General features: G+C 45.4%; 1 protein-coding gene across 4 annotated transcripts in view; it reads right to left on the reverse strand.

Moving 5' to 3' along the window:
* The window catches only part of Erc2 (ELKS/RAB6-interacting/CAST family member 2), an 875,988-nt gene that overhangs the window by 623,916 nt on the left and 232,631 nt on the right, over positions 1-19,441 (reverse strand). For all 4 annotated transcript variants that reach the window (XM_050158253.1, XM_050158252.1, XM_050158254.1 and 1 more), the window contains exon 4: positions 1,322-1,396. In XM_050158253.1, coding sequence (XP_050014210.1) covers positions 1,322-1,396 — 75 coding nt within the window. The remainder of the gene's footprint in view (positions 1-1,321; positions 1,397-19,441) is intronic.

The raw sequence follows: 19,441 nt of genomic DNA on the forward strand, positions 1-19,441 counted from the left end.
AAAAAAATAAAATAAAATAAAAATAAAAAATCTCGCCACATGGGTTTTTGATCCTACTGCACCTATTGGTTCTGTGGGAGCCTAGGCAGTTTGGATGCTCACCTTACTAGAACTGGATGGAGGTGGGTGGTCCTTGGACTTCCCACAGGGCAGGGAACCCTGATTGCTCTTTGGGCTGACCAGGGAGGGGGACTTGATTGGGGGAGGGGGAGGGAAAGGGGAGGCGGCGGTGGGGAAGAGACAGAAATCTTTAATTAATTAATTAATTGGTTGATTAATTAATTAATTTAAAAAAAATCTCGCCACAATTGTACACACCAAAAATTCAACAGTCACTGAAGTTTTTCTCTAGGGTCTGGGAACTTTGCACAGACCATCTGAAATTATGTACTGTGAGCCAGGAAACCAGCAATCTGCAGGCAAGCTTCGGGATTCTCATAGGACAATGGGGTCTGGGGATCTCTGAGTATGAGCTCAGATGTGCAGTCTGCAGACACAGTCATTCTGAAAACATTTTCTCCTTAACACAACACTTTAAATAAAATAATTTATTTTTAAAACAAATAATTTTGCCATTTGTTTCCTTCTGGCAAAAAACAAACAAACAAATACAACTGGAAATAGAAGAGTTCAAATGTCTAGACACTGACAAACCAAACATGTTTCAATCACATTTGTTTCCTGATCAGAAACAAGATGTGTCCATCACCACTGACCTGATTATTCTTCACATGACCTAAACCTAGTTGGGAGGATCTTGTTTTTCTTTTTTATTCCTTAAGATACTTTCTCTCTGTGCCTCTCAATAGTATTTCTATACTTTGCAAGCATTTAATAAACTATTCTTACTTCCAGACTGGCTAAGAAGAAAACACTGGAGTTAACAGAAAGTATCCTTCTTCGGGGGCAGCAGAGTTTTCTCACTGACTACTCCAATACATCGCCATGTCAAGTCCTGGATTCTCAAAGGTGTCCGTTCCTCTCCCTCCTGGGGGAGGGGCACTTGGTTTAGAAGGAAACATTTGTAATGTTCAGAAAAACGAGCTCTTCAAAGGCACTGGTCACACTCTGGGAAGGAGCCCAGCTCCTGTCAAACAAGGGCTACTGGAGCCCTTTATTCTTTGGCCTGGAAAAGCCCTTTAATTAAAAGGCCAGTAACTGAGATCCACTAAGAAAAGCAAAATGAACCCGAAGCGGTGCTCCCTCCACGGTGTCGAGAGAAAAACACTGGGTGCGTGCACATGTCTGTGAGGCACCATCCAGTCACAACAAACAGACTCCCGGGCACTGCCGGCTCTGCCAAACAGGCTTAGCTCCCTACCTTCATCTCGATGACGGTCTGGAGAGCCTTGGTCTTGGCTGGCTCCGGCTGAAGTTGGCTCCTTCGGTGCAATTCCTGGGGAGGAACACGATAGAAATAAGCCTGACGGTTCATCCTTCTGTTATACCATGGCCTTTACACGGCTACCACGCAGCCCACCAGGTCCAGCTCCCCTGTATGCAGACATAAACAAGCCACAGGTGCCTCTTCCCCCACACTCTTCAGCATCCCGCCTGCCTGCAGCCTGCGTTCCCGGCGAAACGCTCCTGGCACATGCGCTATTTCTGAAACTTCCATCAATAATTAATGTCAACTGTGACAAAGGCAGAAAGTAATCATAGTCCAAACACTGTTCAACACGGGCTGGTGCCCAGCCTTCAGATCATAATTTACTCAATTCTATTACTCTCTGCTCCCAGCACTAATGCAGCAAGGAGATACACGAAAGAAAACGACTAACGTGGCTGCGAATCTGCCGCCCGCTCGCTCGCATGGCATGGCACTCTGCTACCGAGTCAGGTTTGCAGTGAGCGATTCAGAGCCATTTCAGTACAACTGTGACACTTTCTGGAGTGGTCTGATGAGTCCCTGTGAATCTCTTCTCATTTCCGAGTTTACACTTTAGGTTCTTGTTCAAAATCACATCTGTGGGTGATAAGCTGCCAGCTCCTGATGCCAAGGAATTAAAACTGGCATTTAAAACCTACTGTGTCAAAAGAGAGGCAAAACTGGCCAAAGCCAGATGGATACCCAAGAACTCCTGGAAGGCTGGCTGAGGTTCCCTCAGTGAAAGAGCAAACAGCACAGCACCATCCCAATTTTAAGCTTGAAGGCTCCCCCGCCATATGTCTTTCCTTCAAAGAACCACTAGCCAAGACTTTGAAAAGCCATCTCAACAGAAGAGGAAACACAAAGTTTGTTCATGTCATGTTTTGTTTTTCTCCACAAGCATCAACAGTTTGTGGGAGTCATTGCCAGGAGGGACCCACAGGACTCGGAGATGCAGGATGCTGATACAGGTCATTTATGGAGGATCATTAAGATTCACTTCTGGTTCCAGAAAAGTCAATTCAGAATCACTATGGGGTACCTCTAAGCTTCTGAACCATAAACATTAATGTAAAAACTGGGAGTGTACAATGTAGCTAATATCTAGCTTTTTTCCCAGAGGGGCATTTAGAATTAACTACTTTTCATCCCTCTACCTACCGACACCACCATTCCATAAAGATCGGAGACACTGATATAAAAACTGTTAGGAAAAAAAACCACATTCCACACTGAAAGGCGGTCTTAACTGGGATAAGGCGGATGAGCAGGTAACCAGTATCCTCCTTTGGCAACCGTTTATGCCAGTAACCAAGAAAACCCGAGCGTGTGCTGAAGACCAACTGGGGACTTACGGCCACCAACATGAGCTTGGACTTCTGATGACCACATTCCACCCTCAACACTCCAAGCAACAGAAATCAGCAGTCTTATGAAACATTGTTTCTCAAATTCTACCTAGTTATTTAAGATGTTCTCCCCTGGGCTGGCAGATTTCTTCTGGTAACACAGCCCTGGGAGGGACAGAGTCTAGTCTAGAACTCCTGGCCTCCTATGTGAAGAGAGACACTGATCTCTGGCTTTCCAGAGGCTTGTGAGTGAAGGGATCTAGTAACGGGGGCACTGTCAGCTCCCTGGAGGTGGCAAGGGCTTCTGAAAGACTGACCTTATAAAACCCGTCCTTTCCAGCATGGCTGCCCCAGTACTGCTTCTTTCTTGGATGTCTCGGCACTTACCAAATGAGGAAGATGACGCAGAAAGTGAATGCGAGGTGCTTCTGGCAATCATTTAAGCACCAGCATCTACCATAGCCCACTTAAGCCACCTAAATGGTGTCACTTAATGGGGAGTTGGGAAGTGTGGTGGCTGGGATACTGTTTCACTGGGTCCCCAAAGTTGCACTAGAATCTTGGTTCCGAGCATGGCAGAACACGTAAGTCATATAACTGAACGGGAGTTATCAGAGACCAAGGACACTGTGCTCGGGCAGGAGTAGGTACTCCTCATGGAACCTTGGTATCTTTCCATGAGAGGCGGCTACAAGAGTAAGCCCATCCCTCAAGCACCCCATCCTGCACGTGACCACACCCTCTCATGTGTACCCTCACCATGAGCCCATTCTTCAAGACACGATGCAGCCAGGGGGCTCCTAGAGCCCACACCATGCTGTATAGACTATGAACTCTCTGTTCAATGTATCACTTGTCTTAAGATGTATCTGGTATCAAGTGTTTTGTCTTAGAGTAGAAAAAGCACAGAAAGTATAAAGGAGGACCTCACTGTATCGCATTTTGTAAGACACAGAAACTAAAAATATATATAAATTATGATCTAACGGAAAATGAGTAAATTATCACTTTATTATAATTTACTTAATTCTGAGTTTGTATACTTAACTGTAACACTAGCTCGTAGATCCAGTCTCAACATTCGGCTTTCAAAGGTCACAGCCAACCCAGTTCCATACACCATGTGCTGAATCCCACATAAACATCAACTGCTAAAGAGAGCTGCTTAGCCCTTACCACTGCTGCCAATACTGCTGCAGTTCAGCAATCCAGCCTCATGGACAAGAAAATCTTAAATCACTCACTCCTCAAAGTTGGTCTATAGTTACCGCAAAAAAAAAAAAAAAAAAAAAAAAAAAAAAAAAAAGGACCTCCCTCCCAGGTCAGCAGTTCTGAAACCAGGTAGTGCCAAAATAATCTTTAAAGAGGGCCAGAGAGATGGTCCAGTGATTAGACGCACTGGTTGCTCTTCCAGAATGCTTAGGTTCAATTCCCAGAATCCAGAGAGTGGCTAACAGCCCACCATAACTCCAGTTCCGGGGAGATCCAACGCCCTCTTCTGGCCTCTGTTGGCACTGCGTGCCTGATGCATATGTAGGCAAAACATCCAGACACAAAATAAAAATAAGTTTAAAAAATAATAATCTTTAATGAACGTCCAAGCAAGGTGCAGCACACATTTGTGATCCCCAACAGTCAGGAGGCTGAGGGAACCTGGGCTACGCAGCAAGACCCACCTTTTTAAAAGAGGGAAAGCAAAGAAATGATAGTTTCATACCATAATCAATCCTGTCCTAGAATAAAAATCAGAGATAACCTGAGGAAGTAGGTTGATGTTACATAAAACAGGTCCAAATAATCAAGAAACAACTAATTGGAATTAACACAAAAGCCACAGAGTAAAGGTATGTGCTGCTCTTTCTGCAAAGCATGAACACGTCAGGATAGACATGCAAAACAATGCTGAACTTGTGCAAGAATCTCCCAAAAGTAGAAACGGTTCTCTTCCTAATCCTCACACCACCTCTAATAAAAAACTAGCTCAAAATCCAGACTGGACTTCACCTACTACATCACTCCTTAGAAAATAAGGTTCCCTGGTACCTGGAAAGTGTGGTTCTCCTAGAACTCACTCTGCAAGCCAGGCTGGCCTTGAACTCACAGACGTGCACACTGCCCCCGCCTCTGCCTCCCAACGGCTGGGATTAAAGGCATGTGCTGCCATTCCCTAGCTGGAAATGTTCATTCTTACTTTAACGGTACTCTGTCAATCGTGACTTCAGCTTGTAAGGACAGCCTTGATCTCCTAGTACCAGGTAAGAGACCATAATAAGCTGTGTGCAGAGTGCACGGGGGGGGGGGGGGGGTTTGAAGGAGCCACCTTAGAGTTTTATTCATCTCTAAGATTCTGACAAGGCTCACAACGCCTCAGCAGAGAGGACCAGTGACCCCTAAACATTTGGGCTCCTCTTTCACAGTGTGGAATGTTAGGAAGCTCCCTGCCACCAACCGCCTTGTGCCTAAACTGAGTTTCCTAGTCAACGGAGCTCAGACAGCAATAAGACAGTGCCTCCCAGAGAAACTTCTACGCTACTTCTAGGACTCCATCCCTTCCTATCTGCTAATCTGCTGAAGGTCTCCTAGACCCAGGAAGACAGCAAGGTCTTGACTCAAAAGAAGCCTGGGTCCCTGAAGCACGGGAATTTGAAAAGTCTGGATTTGTATAGAGGAAGAGAGTATAGATGAACAGCGCACTCTGTGAAGCTAAGCCTTGAAGCGTGCAGGCTTCACCTGAAGGAACCCCAGCTCTCTGCTTCAGTTCCTGCATGGATGCAGGAAAAAAGAACACCTTTTCAGTCCTATTCTTTTGGCTGCTCGTGAATCACTGCAGACATTCGTATGTGATTCTGTACCCAAGTTTTTCCAAACAGACAGTAGATGAGTTCCTCCTCGGATGCTCGAAACTACCCGTAGCCATCCGCAAGATGTTCCCACCATGCATCTGAAATAGCAAATGGCGCTCCCTGGGAGAATTTGATGTTCTTGCCAGCTATGAGAGTGGGGGAATCGAAAGTTCAGCTTAAGTGCACTTCAACCCAAGGCTTTTCTGAGTCAGAGATCTCTAAAAGAATCAAATAAAAGTGCGGTTTCTCTCTTAGAGGACACACACACACACTAGTGCATAGGGCTTCATTGTGGCCTGACTCAGAATCTTGCCTTTCAACCAGATTTGGGGCTAAACATCATTCATGTGGGAAAAGAGCAGTCTTCTGAGAGTCTCAAGTCAGGAGCCCACATCCCAGCCTGAGCCAGGATACAGCCCTCCTCCCCATCTCCAGATCAAAGGAAAGCAGCTTGATTGGGATGCGGGAAGATGCGAGCACAATGCCTTTCAGCCTGAGAGCAGCACACGGTGAGATGCTCAGTTCTGGCTGCTGCTTCTAGTCACACCCGTTCTCAGTATTAAAAACAAGACAAAGGAACGGGGGGGGGGGACTGGTAGTGCAGGTCCTACTACAAGCCTTTCCAGGTGATCAACCTAGAAATATACCAAGATCCTACAATAGGGGCATGAAATCTCAGGTGGCCCATTAGAGTGACATCTCTTGACACTTAATGAGAGTCTGGAGTCTAGCATCTTAACCAGGATAGACAACAGTGTCCAAGATGATCCTGGCCAAACAGTGTTCCTATATATCACATACTTTCTTCAGTAGACAAGGGTGAGCAAAAAAAACATCCAAAACTCAACTTCCTTTCCAAAGGTGATTACTATTTTTACCTGCCTCTATCTCACCATGGTTCTGGAAGTCTATGTTATGAGCCAGCTAGCACAACTTAGTGATATTAAATACTATGTTATTATGTTCAGCAACGTATGAAGTGAGGAACAGAGATGATGTATCTCTATGGCATGATGCCTGGAGCTTGGAACAGGAAGGGTTGGAGTCACCCCAAGAAGGCATCTTTCCCTAATCGTCTTTCAATGTACCTGGAAAACAATCTGAAGACTATGCTTGGCTAGAATCATCTCTCTGAGTATCAACATATGAGCCTCAGTACATGGCCTGGGCATCCTCCAAGCACGGCAGCCTCAAGGTATTATCACGTCTTACACTTACATAGAAAGCCCCGAAAGTTCTAGAAAATAGGCAGGCGATTGCATTGTCCTTGAGGGTCTAAACCTATAGCATTGCTGTATAATCGGAAGCAGGGATGCTCATTCACAGGACTACTGCATTCAGCATGGAAGGCAAAAGAATCTGTAGCCATGTACATGATTGCCACTCTTAGGGCTGGGGCTGTAGCTCAGGGGCAAGGTACTTGCTAGCGTGAGTGAAGCTAGCATGGGATTCAGTCCCTAGCATCATGGGGGAGAAAACCTACTGTCACTCCATAGGCCAAAGCCAAGTGGAGGAATGAACGAGAAAGTAACAAGACAGTTTCAAACACCAACCCATCCACTGGGGAGGCCCTGATTTTCCATTAGAAAAACAAGACTAGAATTCTGAGCAAAGGCAAGGGATGGTAAGAGAGAATCAGATACGATTCTGCATTTAACTACTAACACAACACTACTGAACACATTATTAACTCATCACTGACTGAAATGTTACTTTAGGTCTGTACAGTCCAGTTCTTACTGTCATTACCACAATAGCCAAAATGTAGAAACTACTCAAATGTCCATCCATGGATAAAAAGACAAACACAATGTCAAAAATGCACACAGAGGGGTGATTTTTTATATCTATTACATAGGTTGAACCTTGAAGGCATTATGGCGAATGCAATAGGCCAATTGCAAGTGGAGAAATAAAGACTGCAAAAAGCAAGGCAGGGGGTGGATCTGGAGTTTCAGTTTAGCAAAAGGAAACTTTAGAGATCAGTGATTTAAGCCATGGGCGTGGACCCATAGATGACAGAGCTCTCACAGAAAGGCTGGCAGCCGGCCCTCCAGATGACTGTAGGTCCCACACCTTCACATACCCTCTCATGGTAATTTTTAAATATACTTTCTATATATTACTGACTAGAGGTTCAACTTTATACTAACTTCTAAAACCAAGTATAACTGATTAATGTGTGTGTCTAAGGTTCAACTTTATACTAACTTCTAAAACCAAGTATAACTGATTAATGTGTGTGTCTAACACCGAGCAGTAAATTTCATGAACACTCTGTTTCTGCTACATTCCCAGGAACTACTGATGTGCCTGCCAAGAGTGGATGCTCAACACTGTCCGGCCACTGAAACAGAACAAATGCATTGCACTTGGAAGTCTGGATGTTCTACAGTGCTACCAGCCAAAAGCAGGTGCTGTGAGGATAACAGCTAGGAGTTACTTATGCTAAGCAATCTTCTAAGCACTTTATAAATATTAATGTGTTTAATTCTCAAAATAACCTCCTTAGGCAGGTACTATTATTATCATCATTTTTCACTTGTAACAGAAGCAGAGAAGTTAGTAATTTTCCCAAGAAAAAAGTGATAAGCTGCAGGGATTTGTTGCAGGCAGCCCAACTCCAGAGCCTGGGGTGCTGATCAAAACTCATGGTTTGCCATATGGCTTTGATCGGACATTGAAAGTAACATCTCGATTGCTTTCTTTCTGTGTGATAACCTCTCTGTATCTACTTTGACTTGGCCTTCTATTTCCCATTTTTAATTCAGTACTTGAAAACATAAAGAAATGTATATCAATAACAAATAAATAGTTCTGATACTCATATTAAATATTAAAGCTTAAGAAATAAGCATGAATAGACACACAGAAGTGGGGTAAGAACAATTCTGTTCTAGTACAACCAACGCTCTGTACCTGTGAGTTCTTTACTTCTAAATTTAATCAACTCTAAAAAAAAAATTTTAGGTAATTTAACACGGAAGGGGAAGGGGCTACCAAGCCCCACAACTAGCTGAGGAACTATTGGCTGTTGGAGGAGAGTGAGTTATCTTTAGGGATGTGGCCAGATCATTGGTAGGTTGCCCATGCCTTGGTGGATGGTCCCAAATCTGTGTGCACAGGGACAGCACTTAGGTCCAGTTGGTCATTAAAAGAGAGGGGAAGGTATTAGTAGTCCAAAGGCAATGTGGAATGGGGTAGGGGTGCATATGATCAAGATACACACACACATACATGGTCATATATACATATGTTCATATATATATATGTATTCATATATATGAACTTTTCAATGAATAAAGAAAAATATTATTTAAAACATCTATTAGGAAAATAAGTGTATGCACGTGGCAAGGAGACTTTTTCTTGCCATTATTCTATCAATAATAGAGTGTAGCAGTGGTTTGTATGGCATTGATAATGCATTAAAGGCAATCTAGAGATGCTTGAAGCATACAGAAGAGTGAGTATGGGTTACATCAAAATCTACTGTGACATCCTCTATAAAAGATGAGCATTCAGACTTTGGTCTGTGAATCCAGTGTATGGAAGTTTCAGAGCTGTGTGTTTCACCTCAGTGGAGAAAAATTGACTGACAAGGGAATCCCACGGCTGGCGAAAGATTCAGCACCCTATATTAGTTTTAGGTTGCTGGCACAACAGCTTATACACATTGAACAGTTAGACATAAATTTAGCAGCTCCAGGATGGCTCAGCTGGCTTTGAGCATATCAGAACAAAATTAAAGCATCATCAGGGCTGGGTTCCTCTTTGATATCAGTAGGCTTCCAAGCTCATTCAGCTCTTTAGCCTTTGCAGGGTCCTACAGGCCCCAGGATGGCTCTCATGGCTGTGGCACAGAATCCTTCTAGAGCTTAGGATTCCTCTGGCCTCCCCAGCTGTGGCAGTTCCTTAAGCTTCTAGTCAGAGTTTACAGATTTAAAGGGACACATACACTTATTCAGTATAATATTTGAATGTCTGAGAATGTACTGGTTCAGACCCATCTCCACTGGACCAGACCGGTTCAGACCAGTCCAGACCAGTCTCGAACAGTCCTGACTGGAGCAGGCGGGTCTCGACCAGACCAGCCTAATCCAGACCGGTCTTGACTGGTCCTGACCAGTCTCCACTGGTCCAGACCAGTCTCAAGCAGACCAGATTTGTCCAGACCGGTCTCTACCGGTCCAGACCAGACCAGACTAGTCTCCATCCAACCAGACTGGTCCGGACCTGTCTCGACCGGTCCTGACCAGAGCAGACGGGTCTCAACCAGACAAGACCGGTCTGGCCAGATCGAACCAGACCAGTCTCAACCAGACCAGACTTGTCCAGACCCGTCTCGACCGGTCCTGTCCAGTCTGGTCTGGACAAGTATATTCTTGCCTGGTCCAGTCTTGTCCAGTCTGTTCCGGTTGAGTGTGTGTCATGTGTGTGTCACATGTGTGTCATGTGTGTTTCGTGTGTGTCATGTGTTTGTCATGTATCTGTCATAGGCATGTCATGCGTGTCGTATGTGTGTCGTGTGTGCCCAGACTGGTCCAGACCAGACCAGACCAGACAAGACTGAACCAGACAAGAATATACTCATCCAGACCGGTCCAGACCAGACCAGACCAGACCGGACAAGACCAGACAAGACCGATTCAACTGGTATAGACTGGAGCAGACTGCTCTTGACAGGATTCTACCAGTCCAGACAGGACCAGACCAGTCTCAACCAGACCAGACTGGTCCATACCAGCGATAGTGAGTGGACACGCTATATACGTGATAGGGATGTAAACTAAGAAGAATGAAATGAAATTACACTTTAAGCTAATGGGCACTGTGATGGGACCATCTTAGGTGATCCTGGGATAGAGGTGAGTTTTGTTTTTTATAAGGTGGGAAACGAATCTCTGGGAGTTAGAGTGGGGATTGTAATAAGTTGAACAATGCCACATACCAACAGTCCCCCTCTCCTGTGTCTAGATTCTGTAAAGGTGGCACATTCTGTGGCAAAGATATTTTATGAGTGGATAGAGATAGGACCCTGCAAGAGCTGATGCCATAGCCACGAGAGCTGTCCTGAGGCCACCCCTTTCCCTTTGTTCCCTTCCTCTTCTCCCTCATCCTCTATCTCCGGTCTTTGTCTCTTATTTTCTGCCTTCTGTCTCTCTGTGGCAAATAAATCTCCTTTGTACTGACAACTTGGTCTTAGGGGGTCCTGATCCCATACTTTTTCTTTCAGTAACATTCAAAAAAACCCTGAAGGATAAACAGCAGCCAGCACGTAAAGAGCTATAAAAAGCCAGAGCCAGGCAGAGGGGAAAAGGAGTTAGACGGGGGAACTGGCAGCCCAGGGCTCCATGGATTCCATCTGAGAACATCTTTCTTGGTGCAACACTTAGCACTGCACATTCTAAAGCAGAGACCTAAAGTTGCCCAGCCACCCTTAAAGCAGCCCCATCCGACACTTGCCTGCATCTTTGCCAGTTTCCTCTCGTGCCCTCTTCTCTCTCCAGCACTTGAGAAGGTATGAGAAAGAGAGAGGGTCTGGCTGCTTGCCAGCTTGAGCCCTAGGTCCCATTTTAGAGATGCCAGAAGGGGACGGCAAATGAATCAACAGCATGTTCCCAGCACACCCCCACAGTCCAGATGGCAGCTCACGACAGGAGCATGGGGCAGTTCCTACGCAGACAGCTTCTCTAGATAGAGACATACTCCACACTTTAGGCCACAGAAGGACACAGCGATGGTGCAGGGACGGTGACATTTATACAGAAAGGCCAAGTCCTTCTTTAGTTAGGGACCTTCATTCAAACACTCATCTCTGTACAGAAGTAAAGGCTCACAGAACTAGAAGACACCATGGAAACCAGCTGGCACAGCCTCTCACTCCCATCTATCTCCGATGTGGGCCACTGAGCTAAAGTTTGAAAGACTTCAGAGCTGAGAGTTCACACTTCCACAGAACATCAAACTGAAAACTTCTCTCCTTGGCTGTGTTAAGCCAAACCCACTCCTTCTGATTCTCCTTTGATCGCATTCTCCAATACCTCTTGCCACGTCCAAGCATTTGCTAGTTGCTTGGCATAAACCATTGCATGTCATTCATATCCCACACTTAGGAGGAAAGCCCTCATCTCAGACTTCGTTTTCAAGAGGATGCAGGGACCTTCAGAGCTCAGAGAGACCAAGATCAGACCTTAGAAAGCCAGAGCTGAAATCCACCTCTCATTTCCAAAGCACAGCTGAGATCCAGCTGTACAGCTTCCAGAGGATACATTTTTACCATCTAATGCTTTGTCTAATACAGAAGTGCACCTCACTCTCTCCCCTGGGGACATTTCTTATGGAATGGTACTTCTTCAATCATTCTTCCCAGAGCCCTTGCCGCTCTCCATCTAACGCTGATGCTCCTTTTCGGAGATGGCATGTCTGCATGCAGGGGACGGTGCCCTGCCAGGGACTCGCACCTGCACAAGCACGTACTACCTGCCTCTCCAGAGCAGAGCTTTTCACACAGCTCACTTTTAGCACCCCTTGTAGAACTTCCAAACATTTGGCTCATGCTGTCCCACAGATTCGGCTACAAGCCATCATCCATGCCATGACTAGGGGCTTTAGGATACATGTGAGCACACATGGCCTGCTGGGAGTGTCTATAAGCCAGCTTCACACTTGCTCCGAGCCTTCCTGTCTAGTCTTTGCAGCAAGTTCTGTGCAACTCTAGGGTACTTTCTGTGTTTTCCTTATTGTTCTATCAATACTGGTGAAAACCTAATGTCAGTGGATTGACATAAAGAATGAGCACAGGCAACGGACTGAGCAAGTAAGCACCTGCAAATTCTGCAGCTCGAAATGACTCCTCTTTCCAATGAACCTGACACTTCAGTCAGGAAAAAAAAAACTTTTCTAATGTGCAAAAATTAACATCATCACAGTTTCACAGAAAGAGAGCTCTGAAGACTGGGTCCAAAACACAATACAATATGGCATTTGTGAATTTTTTTTCATATCTCTGGGAACAGTGAGTGGGCCCTTCCTCTGTGAAACACACAGATATAATTGCCGGCCTTGAGATTGCCATCCCCATCTGGATGTGCCATAAACCAGCTGTAAAACCCGGAGCAAGTGCTCCTCCTCTCTGTCTTGTGGCCTCAGGTGTGAGGACTGGACCTCTCTGTGTCTTGTGGCCTCAGGTGTGAGGACTGGACCTCTCTGTGTTTCGTGGCCTCGGGTGTGAGGACTGGACCTCTCTGTGTTTCGTGGCCTCGGGTGTAGACAAGCAGTAATGGGGCGCAGGGGAAGAAGGTCAGACACAGGCAGCACTGACAGAGGGGAATGCTGTTCTCAGGGGTTGCGGTCCCAGTAGAGGATAAAGAGGAAGAGAGTTTGAGGCAGGGTCTGTACCTGGAGAAGCTGCCCTACGGTCATGTCAGTCAGGTGTGCACAGGTTCACTGGGCTGCTGACCTGCCCACAGCACAGCACACCCAGGGCTGCATGGCTAAACTAACAGCGCCTGTCCCCCACTGTCAATCACGCTCTCTGGGCCGAAGCCAGTTCAGTCTGCTCTTGCTGTCCTCGACACCACTCTCGCCCACAACTCCATGAGATCCGGTGATTATCTTCACTTGCGGATCAAGAAAAGACCAACAAAGACGAGGGGAGTAAGGCCCAGAGACCACATGAGGGATAGATGGACAGACAGGTGATGGAGTAAGTTAGGAACAGTGCCTCCAGCAAGGCAGAAGTCATCTCCTGGAAAGATGCTCCACATTCCCCATGATCCCATCTCTGCCCCATACCTGACCTAAGGTGGAGCAAGCAAATTCGGCATCCAGATCCCTAAAACCCCACAATAAATGTGCTGACATTCTCCAATGTTTGCCTCCCCCCCGTGTGTGTGTGTGTGTGTGTGTGTGTGTGTGTGTGTGCATACAAGCACGTTTATGTGCGGTATAAGGATGTGTGTGTAAGTAAGAACATGTGAAGGTCAAAAGCTGACAAGGAGATGCTTCCCTCAGTTGCTTCCCACATTATATTTTGAGTCAGGGTCTCTCCCTAAATCTTGCCCTTTTGGGCTGACTGACTACTGGCTAGTTCCAAGAATCTGCCTGTCTCTACCACAACAGCTGGGATTACAAGTGCGCTCAGCCCTACCAGGCTTTGGACTGGGAATTGGGGAAGTGAAATCTGGTCTTTATACTTGCACAGACAACACCACCCACTGAGCTGTCTTCCCGGCTGCAGGTCTACTGTCTTTATCTCCATTAGATATACCAGTGGACTGAAACGCATAGAGCTAATCTGCCTAGGGAGATCACGCAATAGTGTAGCCATTAGATACTGTCAATTTTTCCTTACTTCAGTGTCTACACTTTCTATCAAGCTATAAGGTCCCTAAAGGCAAATAAAGCATCTGTCTTGGCTACAACAGTCTCTGTGGTCCAACATGGCCTAAGTAGTCAGAGAGAGTTCTTTTGAGGAACAAAATGTTCAATTCAGGGTAGGGGTACATCTACTGTATTCAATAGTACCCTTCTCACTACCTCGTACCCAAATAATATATTTGGTCAGAACCTATGAGTGTGACTTCACCTGGAAAATGCCTTTGTAGATATTTTTAAATTAAGGATCTCAAAATGAGATAAGAAAAGGTTGTCTGGGCAGGCCAAAATTCAGAGAGGTCCAGGGTCTTCAAAGGAATAAAGACCAGGTGAGAGCTGCAATAGGCAGAAGACACATGGACCAAAGGAGGAGATGAAGTCCAGATGATGGTGAGACTAAAGGAATGGGGCCACAGTCACTAAACAGAGAGAAGACTGTGCAGACAGAGGTAAATACAGAAGGGAACAGGAACACAGTTCCCGTCCAAGGACACCAAAAAATACCAACAGTCATCAGAATGAGGAGAGGCAAGAATGAGTTCTCCCCTAGAACTTCTGGAGGCAGAGGACCCTGCCAGCATCCTTATTTCAGATTTCTGTCTCTAGTGCTGTAAGCAACTGAATTTCTTTCCATTGAAACCGTAGGAGTAAATGCAGGGGTATGTGTATGGACATGTCCATATTCTCTTTAAGTAAAATGTGACAATAAACTGTAGTCTGTGGTGGAGATGACCATAAGAACTCAATGTTACGTCATCAGGTTGTAACAATATGGTCCGTTGAGTAAACCAAGGGGCGGGGCAGCGTTGGGCCTGGGACCGGGGGAGTATTAGGCGTGGCTTGACCGGGCACATGCAGCAAGGAGAAATATTCTGTTGCTGGCCTGGTTTAAAGAACTCCAAGAGCACTGGACTACCACGTGTGCACAAAGCTTCAGGCAGCTTTGACTGTTCCAACCCACACTGTTGCTGCCTGCACTGGAGACGGCTGCATCTACTGCCCCCGCACGACAGCTGCTGCATCAGCATGGTGCCTGCGCTGAGACAGAGGATGGACAGCGTTCTCAGAGATGCCGGGTGACACGGTAGAGGACTCATCACACTCTCCTTACACAAACTCTCCCCGCACTGAGAAAATCCAGGAAACAATACTCGCTATGATCATGAGAGAAAAGCCCCCAAACAAGGAAGGGTAAAACACACTGGGTTCTGATAGTGGTGACATCCAGGACCAGGCAGATTGCTCTCAATTCACACCTAAGGAACAGGACAGACTTCCTTCCATATATGCATACATTGGTAAATATGACCAAAACTTCTTAAGATGAATTATTGGGAAGATATAGGGGAAATGAAATTAACTACTTTAAAAAGCTGTCTACTGGAGGTTAGCTTCTAACAGCTACAATGGCATAATTTTCCTGTTAGCCAGGCCCTTGAAATAATAATTGAACTGGCAAGTCCGTTTCTCATAAACACTTTCATCAGCTCAAGTCTGACGAGGCCGAGCTACTGAGCCACAGATAAACGTTTCTTCAAGACAGTAAATCATGAGCCATATGTTAGAAATTACTCGCACCCCTAGAAGTGGGACTATACCCTCTATGTCCTTTGGAAAACAAGACAGGGGATTTTTTTTGGCAGCTAGACTCACTTGAGAACCCCTGGGGATAACATGGCTAATCCCTAGCAGGACACTGAAGCTTTCAGGGTCGTATTTCACAACAGTGTTTTCAGAGTCTGCTGAGACTGTGTTTGGAAAAACAGACACTGGACAACAGAAGACAACTGGAAAAGGAGCTCCAGTCATCTCGAATTGATCGAAGCTGGTAGTGCTGGCTGTAACGAGACAAGCTCTCATCCTAGGAAGCTGAAGCTCTGCAGCCCAGGGCTCGCTTCCTTTCTAGCAGTGTAACTGTGAACACGGGACTTCAGGAGCTGTGAGATGGACATGGTGACAATATGGGTTTCCCAGGGTCATGAGCAGCAGTGTGACAATATAAATGTGTCTCAGCTTCCCTACCACAATTCTCTAAACTAACAGACTAGAAATTGAAAGGCCTACCATCGTAGCAAAGAACTTGAAGGACAAATGAACTCAAGGTTTCTGTAAGTCAGACCTGGAAGTAACACATTCATTTTTGTTCATATGTCATTGGCCTAAATGTAGTCATGTGGTTATGCATGCATGGACATCTGGGAAATGCAGTCCAGCTGTATGCCCATGAACAAGAGGAAACAAAACATTGAGCAATGTAAATGTATGTCCCTGTACTCAAGAGTTGCATGAAGTAATCCCTACACTGGCCACATGAGAAACTGAGGCCTCGCACCATTCTTCTGACTTCCATTCTGCTTTAACTAAACTACAATGGTCATAAGCCAATAGTTGACTTGCCCAATCTACTACTGCTCTTAATTCAGCATGTGCTGAGGACGTCTACTCACTATTGTTGGCAATGGTGAGGACAGTAAAGAGAGTAAAAATACAAACTAGAAAACTCCCAGTTTTTCCAAAGTCTTTGTATCTAGTACAGGACATCATATAGTAGAAATTGGCAACATGAACCTAGCAAAACTTATCTAATTCCTATTGCCTAGACTGCCTTTGCAATCAGAAAAAATAACAGTCACAAATTTAGGAGCTAAGAAGAATACATGTACACACTCTAGAGAAGATACAAACAGGAAGGAGCCTTGTCCACTCTGATATCTGACACCAACACAGGACCCAGGAATAAGTAAGCATGGGTATTGCACTTTCAATAAGTGAACCTGATATGGGATTTCCCGTCTGTATGCTGTGAATATGTTTTATTACTATTGCTTAACAAAGAAGATGATTTGACCTATGGAAGGGCAGAATATAGCAAAGCGGAAAATTAAAGCAGAAATAGAGGAGGAAAGAAGGCAGAGTCAGAGAGACAATATTTAGCTGCCAAAGAAGAAGGATGCCAGAACCTTACCAGTAAGCCATAGCCTCATGGTGATACACAGATTAATAGAAATGGGTTAATTTAAGATGTAAGAGCTAGCTAGGAATATGCCTGAGCCACTGGGAAAACAGTGTTGTAATTAATATATTTTGTGGGATTGTTAGGATCTGGGCATATGGGAAGAAAGCGCAGTCTCCATCTACATGAACCGTCAGGTCTTGCTCTTTGATTTCATTCCTTGGAAATCTCTCACTGCCCTGCATAAACTAGTACACTAGTCTTTCCCTTTAGCGGGGCACTAAAGGATTTGACCTTTCCATGACAGTCATGGGGAGTCTGGGACAAAACAGACAGGCATTTTAAACAGATGCCAAGGGATAATGGAGCTGACCCAACCTAAACAGAAAGCCTCAGTGAGAAGGCCCCCTACAATGGCAGGCTAGACAAGACGGTGTTCTGAGCTGAGCAGAGACGGTGAGTGAAGAGGGTCTTAAATCAAATAACATGCAGAAATTCCAGGTAGCTTTGTACAACTGATCTGAAGATAAGGAAAAGCCCCCATGGAGATTGTACAGGATTCCCGAATTAGACAAGTACATGCAAGTGCTGTTTGTTGGATGAGAACGAGTGGAAAAAGTAGATCTGATGAATTTGACTTCCGTAGCAATCATGTCTAAGGCACCTGAAACTCAGTCAAAAGATGCCTGGTTGGTCCTGACATGTGGACCGAAGGCAAGGAAAGAATGCTGGGGAGAGTCATACTGCAGATCTCCAAAGGAATGACAGGATCCAATCATAAAATTATCAAAGACCACCACCACTCTGGATCTAGTACCGCTGTATAATGGACAGAGGCAGCAGAAGATGGACCAAGAAAGAGCTTAGATGTATAAGACATAAGAGAAAAAAATCATAATGCCCAGCTGACTTTGGACTATATGGCTCCACTTCTTTATCTATGCAGTGGATTCAATAAGTGTCTTCTATATGACAAACGCTGTCTAAAGACTGAAGAAGCAACAGTAAACAAGAAAGAGACGGCGTTCTCAGTGATATACTGAGCAAGGCAGCTATAAAAGGAGGGAAGGATTAAAAATGAAATAAGAGATTCAACAAAGGAAACCAACAGGTACAGGAAGGAAGGCTATATCAGGATCACAGTCCAAAAGGCTTTCTTACCAGACAGAAGATACACAAAGACCCGGTGATGAGAAAAAACCCAAACAGACAGCGAAGGCAAAGAGAAGAGAACAAAAGTGTGAAAAGCTTCTGCTTCTGGGGGGCAGCAAAGTAGGAAGCACAGGTCATCAAGATCACTGCTCTCACCCTAAAGGCAACAGAGCGCCATCAAAGCTGCCCAAAAACAAGAGTCACACGTACAACAGCATTATTTCCACTGCCCTGCAGAGAATGGGTGAAGAACTGAGGACCTAAGCAGCAGGTAAGATGATGGGAATCAATACAGGGCTTAGAAACAGAGGAAGAGGGAACTCGGGTGGCTTGAAATGGAGCTTTTATAGTTTGGAGCCAAAACGTCCCCCCAAAGGCTGATGTGCTCAACATTTGCTCTCCAAAGACATGACATCCAGAAATGGTGCTTTGGGAAAGTGAATGATTGGCTCATGTAGCCTCTGACCACATCACTAAATTAATTGATTGCTAGGCTCATAATTAGACAACTTTTTAGAAAATGAAAGAGATCTGAGAGGTGGGACCTGAGAGTGGATCTTTTGGGGTATGTCCTTGGGGACCACACTTTGTGCATGACCCAACCCCTAGCCCACTCTTCTGGGAGAGCTGGGATGGGGCAGACCAGGCTCTCCTAGTAGCCTGACAGAAATCTAAGCCTTAGTTTTTTGGTTCACTAAAATGGGACAGAACTAAACAGGTAGGCCTCAGAAAAACCATAGCATTCTGCTGCCTCAGCAGACACCCCACAGCCCCTTCTACTGGCTCAGCAGGTGCCCTCCAGTCTCCTGATAACTAAAGATAGCTTTCCCTACCCTGCTGCTGGACGGTCTCTAACCACTAGGACCTTTCACCAATCAGCCCCCATACTAATCTTTCCTCTGCCAATCAGCCCCGGATTGGATCCTCCTCTCTGGGATTCCCCTAACTCTGATTGAAAGGAGCTTGTGACCTTCTTTGGGGGTTGCCAAATGCCACCCCAACGTTGAAATTAGTAAAGTTCTCTTGTTATTGCATAAGTGGCTGTTGGTCTTTCTTGGGGGGCTTCTCTCAGACCCTAAGGCTTCCTGGCCACTGGAGATGAGCAACTCTACGGCACAGCCTCAACTGCAGTGGCACTCTGCCTCCCTGGAGGCCCACAGCGATGATGCTGAACAGCCCTGAAACAAAATCATGATCAAAATATAAATCTCTGCTCCTGAAGGAGACTAGCTATTTGTCCCCGCAGCGGAAAACTATCACAGGAGTATAAGCATGGGGTCTTAGGCATAATCAGCTGTTCTGGGTACAATAAACATCTGGAACGATCTCTGTGCTTCCAAAAGTGAACAACCAAGTCAATGAATGCTAATCTTTCAGTCATTGTAAAAGACAAAAC

Source organism: Alexandromys fortis, unplaced genomic scaffold (assembly GCF_014885135.2).
Source record: "Alexandromys fortis isolate MF-2015 unplaced genomic scaffold, M_Fortis_MF-2015_v1.1 scaffold_106, whole genome shotgun sequence".
NCBI classification, from domain to species: domain Eukaryota; kingdom Metazoa; phylum Chordata; class Mammalia; order Rodentia; family Cricetidae; genus Alexandromys; species Alexandromys fortis.